We start from the raw sequence: 5942 nt of genomic DNA on the forward strand, positions 1-5942 counted from the left end.
CAAACTTTTTAAACTTTTTATTAAAAAAAATAGAAACAATAATGTGTTTGTTTGGTTTAAATTTTTTGGATTAAATTTTTTAAAAATTGAGTTTTTTATTTTTCATTTTTTTTTTGTTTTTGATGAATATTTTTTAAATTTTAAACATTTTTTTAACTTTTTTAGATGCACCGTATTTAGATGTATCTAAAAGTAAAAAAAAAATTGTGAAAAAATATTTTAAAAATTAATAAATACATAAAAATATAAAAAATATACTAAATTTTCTTCTTTTTTTTTTGTATTTTTCATATTTAGTGAATTTTTAAAATATTTTTTTTACAAAAATTATACTTTTTATGTATATTTATGTTAAGTGTGTTTAAAAATTAAAAAAAATGTTTAAAATATTGTAAAAATAGAAAAACACAAAAAATAAAAAATAAAAAATTTGGACAGTATTTTTAAAAAACCAAAAACAAACAAGCTGGTGATTTAAAAAAATGAAAAGTTAAAGAAATTGTTGGCTCTTATTGGCTTCGTTTGGGAAGTTGCTATTTTAGTAGGCTATTTTAGTTTTTGACTATTTTAATAGGCTAAAATTTTTGTGTTTGGAAAAATAATTGGATTTTTTTATGGTTAGATGTGATGTTTGTGAGAGAAAAAGTGAAATGATTATGAGTTTAATGTGATATTTTGTCTTATTAACTATTTTAGCCTATTTTATCCTTTTGTGAATTTTAACCTAGGCTATTTTTTTTTTCCCAAACACCCCCATTATGTACCCAAATAATAGCTTAATATGACAGACACGTGGCAAGCAGTATTTCAATTTGCTACGCCACACCCCATGGCTCCGACATTGTTGGCTCTTAAAAGAATTTGGGACCTCCCTCTCTCTATTCCTCCTGTTCCGATTCTCAAATCTCTCTCTTTCTTTCTCTCTCTCCCGGCGCCGATTGCAAACTCCGGCCAATTATCGCCGTAAAGACGCATAATCACCGTATTGTTGACGATTGAATCCATCTTAATTCCACACAGCCATGAATCCTGAATAGTAAGTTTCCCTATAAATTGCTGATTCAAACCTATCGAAGTTGTATTCTTTTTTCATTGTCTAGATCTATAATGATTTGTTCTTCGTAAATATGTTGCGAATTTATTGATTTTGTGATTATTATTATTATTTTTTTTGAAATTCATTTTTAGGTTTTTGGTGTTGTTTTCATGCTTGGTGTAGTCTTGTGATGTGATCCATAGACCTGTCGGTGATATGGTTTCAGATCTATTCACTAGTTTTTGTCAATTTTGTTGGGCCGTGATCGATGAAGCTAGTTCTGTGAATTTATTCATAATTTTCTTTTGAACTGTGAATGCCATTTTGAATTATATGAATTGATTGTATTACTGTGAGTTTGCGTTGGAAATCTAAAAAAAAGTTTTTAAATTTGGGATTCTTCGTAAATTTTTTTCTTTCCATATTCTTTGTCCAAGACTAATACAAATATATATATATATATATATATATATATATATATGTATATATTGTCCTTACTTGCAGTGACTACCTGTTTAAGCTTTTGCTCATTGGAGATTCGGGTGTCGGCAAATCGTGTCTCCTTTTGAGGTTTGCTGTAAGTTCTTAGATTATCTCAAAGCTTTCTTGTTTTTTCGTTTGTCTTTTGGTTGAATCTGGATGTCAAATTCTCAATCTATTTTTATACTCCCAAATTGCAACTATATGAACTCTTGCTTCATTGTCTATGAGCAATTGTCATGGCATACATGTGTATTATTAACGATTCCTTTGAAAGCCTTCTTTTTAAGATTGAGCTAATTTTTTATTTCTCTATATGATTTTCACCTGCTACAAAGCATAATTTTAGATTTCTAGCTTGATTTTGTTCACTAAAGGCCTGCAGGATACTGACATTTACTCAGATATATAGAGTTGTAAACGAGATTTCAAGTTTGGCTTGAAATGAAAGCACAATTAGTTTCAAAACGTGTTTAAACTTGGCTTGTTTATCTTTTGACCAGATGTCAAATGAGCTAAATATCATATTGATGACAAGCCAGAATTGAGTAACTTGGTTTTTCATAGTGCATATGTCTGAATCAAGCGAGTTGTAGGTTGTTCAAGTTTGGATCGAAAACTTAATTTTAAAATGTGTTTAAGCTTGCCTTGTTTATGAAACGAGCCAAAGACTAGTCAAGCTCAAGTAGTTAGGTTAGTTTTGCAACAGATCTGCTGGTGCTTGTGTGAGTGGGAGGTTGTTGTGATGTGGATTAAGATTACACAAGTAACATTTTGTACTAAAATTCTGACTTAAGCACAAGTCTAATATTTTCCATGGTACATGCATTTTTCTTTAACTTGCAAGAGAAGGAAGGAGTTGAGCCCCTGATTTAATGGTTGAGAAACCGACAGAATCGCAGTTGGCATATATCGGCCGTTGTGAAACTTCACCAATTATAAACAGTTTGGCTTTATAATTGGGAAGCATGCTTCATTTCTCCATGTTATGTTCATGTGATTGTGTTATTGTTCAAAACTACTTCTTGTATCCAGACTACTGCTAACTTTGTTTACCATTTTTATTATTTCTATAATCAGGATGACTCATATCTGGAAAGTTATATTAGCACTATTGGAGTTGACTTTGTAAGCAAACTCTTTTATTTCCCTTGGCTTGTATCATATTATTTTGACATTAATCTAAGGTAGTAATTATTTTTATGTCCACTAATGCAGAAAATCCGCACAGTCGAGCAGGATGGGAAAACCATTAAACTCCAGATTGTAAGTTTTAATTGCATCATAAACTCTCTATTTATTAAGGCTTTAAATTTTAGTTTTCAGCTTTAATGTTGCTTTTGTTAGGAGTCTTTGGGAAAACACGTGACCTATGTAGCACGGACACGGACACGGGACACGACACGGACACGTAAATACGTAAATTTTAAAAAAATAAAGGACACGACATGCTGGGGACACGTTTAATAAATATAATTTTTTATATATATTATATGTAAAATTAAAAAATATATACTATTTTTATTATTTATTATATGTAAAATTAAAAAATATATACTATTTTTATTCATTTATTTTATTTATTATGTGTAAAATTAAAAAATAAATATATTATTTGTATTTATTTATATTATTTATTTACAAAAAAAGGTACAAAAAAGAAAAAAGAATAAAAAGAATAGGGAGGGAGTGACACGATAATAAAGGAAGAGGGAAGAAAAAGTGAAGAGTCAAACAAAAAAAAAGGGAGAGACAGAGCAAAGAGGAGACGGCGACGATCAGAGCGCGAGAGGCAAGAACAGAGAGAGAGGAGATGAAGACGATGAGAGACGAACACAGAGAGAGAGAGGAGACGAACAGAGACGTGAAAGAAATACCTCGATCAGAGACAAGGAGGACTCGATCTAGGCTTCAACGGGTTCTTCCTCTCTCTCTCTTTCTCTTTCTCTTTCTCTTTCTCTTTTTCACTCTCTCTATCTTCAATGCGTTAGGGTTTCTCTCTGTCTCCTGGTTAGGGTTTCTTTCTGTTTCCAACGTGTCCACGACGTGTCAAGTGTGTCTGAAAGAGTGTCCGCCTGCAAAAATTAAAAAAAAAAAATAAGGACACATTAGGTCGAGTGTCGGACATGTGTCTACTGCGTGTCCGTGTCCGACACCCATACGCTGCCTCCAGAGACGTGTCCGTGCTTCATAGCATGTGACACTACATAATGAAATTCCTTTGCTATATTGCAGTGGAAATTTTGCACCAAAAAAAAAAAACTTAAATTCTATAAATATTTGAAGGATAACTTTAGTCATGAAAAAATCCAGCTGTTAATTATAGGATTAAGTTTTTTGTTTAAGACTAATTTTTTTTTTTTTTGTTATTGTTTTCTTGCTAACAACTCTGTCACCCCTTCTTTTCTCTTGAATGAAGTGGGACACTGCTGGACAAGAACGTTTTAGGACAATTACTAGCAGTTACTATCGTGGTGCACATGGCATTATTGTAAGTAACTGAATTTTCTTGTGAATACATCATATTCCCCAAGTTTTCATTACATCAAGGAATGAATATTATTCTGATGGTTTTTTTGGCAGGTTGTTTATGATGTGACAGATCAGGAGAGTTTTAACAATGTCAAGCAATGGTTAAGTGAAATTGACCGCTACGCAAGTGAGAATGTAAACAAGCTTCTTGTTGGAAACAAGTGTGACCTCACAGCACAGAAGGTTGTGTCCTATGAGACGGCAAAGGTAATGCTAATATACTTTGTTTATTTCATTCATTAATGGGTGATCTCTATTACTGACTGTAGAATTTAATGACTCGGTTTCCTGTTTATTTTGTTCAGGAATTTGCGGATGAAATTGGAATTCCTTTCCTGGAAACAAGTGCAAAAAATGCTACCAATGTGGAACAAGCTTTCATGGCCATGGCTGCTGAGATCAAGAACAGGTACTGTATTTTTATGCAATGTTGCATTAGTTCAGTATGGAAATTGAACATGGAAGATAACTTTCTTTACCTAATACCAGTGGTGAGCTAGGATTTTAGTTGAGGGGAACAAATATTAAGGGTGTTTTTGGATCAAGGATTTGAAGAGGGATTTGTGTAGAGAAAATAATTAGGAAGGGAAAAATGGATGAAATTTTTGTCACATTTCCATTTCCTTTTCCTTTCCATCCACAAATCCTCCTCAAATCCTAGACCGAACACAACCTACGAAAAATTATTGGGTTAGGTCAGTTTGAAGCACAAAGTTTAGTTTGGTTTAAAAAAATCAATTATCAATATTTTAATACTAATCTAATAGGATACATACACTACAATAAAACAGTCTTTAACATTGAAATCTGTGGAACTCTAAAGTAATATCAAATAAAAAAATGTCAATTAATTATACATAATAAAAAGAAATGTTTTCTTAGATTTATTTGTGTAATAAAGGAGGAGCCAATCTATGCCCATGTTTTAATTAATGGCATGTCGAGTTTCTTGGAAGAAGAATGAGAAAATCTTAAAAAGAGTATATATATAATTTTACAAGGAAAAAATTGAAAACATTTTCAAAATCTTAGTATAAAATGTAATTTCCTAAAAGTCCCTTAGCGGCTCTGCCATTGCCCAATGCAGTTGATAATTTGTATGTATCTTACCTGACAATGCCCACTGTCTTTTGCTTGGTATTTACAGGATGGCAAGCCAACCTGCAATGAACAATGCCAGGCCTCCAACAGTTCAGATCCGTGGACAGCCTGTCAATCAGAAGTCCGGTTGCTGTTCTACTTGAAGGGGGAAGGAGTATTAAAAGACAGTCTGCTAGATATGCCCACCTGTGTTCGCCATCACATGTAAAACTAGTTTCACTTAGTTAACTTTGATTGTGAAGAAGACGGTTCATCATGATTTGCTTTAGTTGTCCCTGCTGTTTGTTGCTGTTTTAAACCTCCATTCTTTTCAATGTATTTTGTGGTTTAAAGAACATTTGTACAAAGTAGGAATATTGCTGAAAATCATTGTTTGCCATTGTTCTCTTCTCCTTTATGTTGCCTTTTTGCTTTCCCCGCTGCATATGGATGTTGGCGATAGGAATCATCCCAATAATGTTTTATATTCCACCTGAATAAATTGACGGGTTATGGAACAACTTCCTAAGCAAAGATTCATCTCATCTTTTTCTTTGACCTAATGCTTGGTAGTTTGGTTTTCTGAAGGAAGAGTTAGTAGTATCGCATTCCATGTGACTTGTTGCATTTGGTTATTGGGCGAAGCTTTTTTTTTTTCGAATTAATATTTTCATGGATGAGATGATTGATCTACATAAAAGGTTTGGGCAGAAAGTTCTAAAAAACATTGGAAATGGCTGTGGTGTTTGTGGATGTGATAGCAATCTGCTGATTGTACATTCTCAATATTGTTGTAGCGACTAAATGTTGAATA

The 5942-nt window shown here is 32.4% G+C and overlaps 1 protein-coding gene across 1 annotated transcript; it reads left to right on the plus strand.

The window, feature by feature from the left end:
* Positions 1 to 778: 778 nt before the first annotated feature.
* LOC114284848 (GTP-binding protein YPTM2) lies at positions 779 to 5528 on the plus strand. The gene is made up of 8 exons (XM_082902249.1): positions 779 to 1036; positions 1541 to 1613; positions 2597 to 2644; positions 2735 to 2782; positions 3936 to 4007; positions 4100 to 4255; positions 4354 to 4457; positions 5196 to 5528. Exons 1-8 carry the CDS (start codon positions 1023 to 1025, stop codon positions 5290 to 5292), a joined length of 612 nt encoding a protein of 203 aa, XP_082758375.1. The 5' UTR covers positions 779 to 1022; the 3' UTR covers positions 5293 to 5528.
* Positions 5529 to 5942: the final 414 nt, after the last annotated feature.

Source organism: Camellia sinensis, chromosome 13 (genome assembly GCF_055761805.1).
Source record: "Camellia sinensis isolate YWXY chromosome 13, ASM5576180v1, whole genome shotgun sequence".
NCBI lineage: Eukaryota > Viridiplantae > Streptophyta > Magnoliopsida > Ericales > Theaceae > Camellia > Camellia sinensis.

What these genes read in the sequence shown, in the direction of transcription:
- LOC114284848 (XM_082902249.1), top strand. An exon ending in GTCTCCTTTTGAGGTTTGCT is followed by an intron (nt 1,614 to 2,596) that starts GTAAGTTCTTAG and finishes TTCTATAATCAG; the next exon opens with GATGACTCATATCTGGAAAG. An exon ending in AAACCATTAAACTCCAGATT is followed by an intron (nt 2,783 to 3,935) that starts GTAAGTTTTAAT and finishes TCTTGAATGAAG; the next exon opens with TGGGACACTGCTGGACAAGA.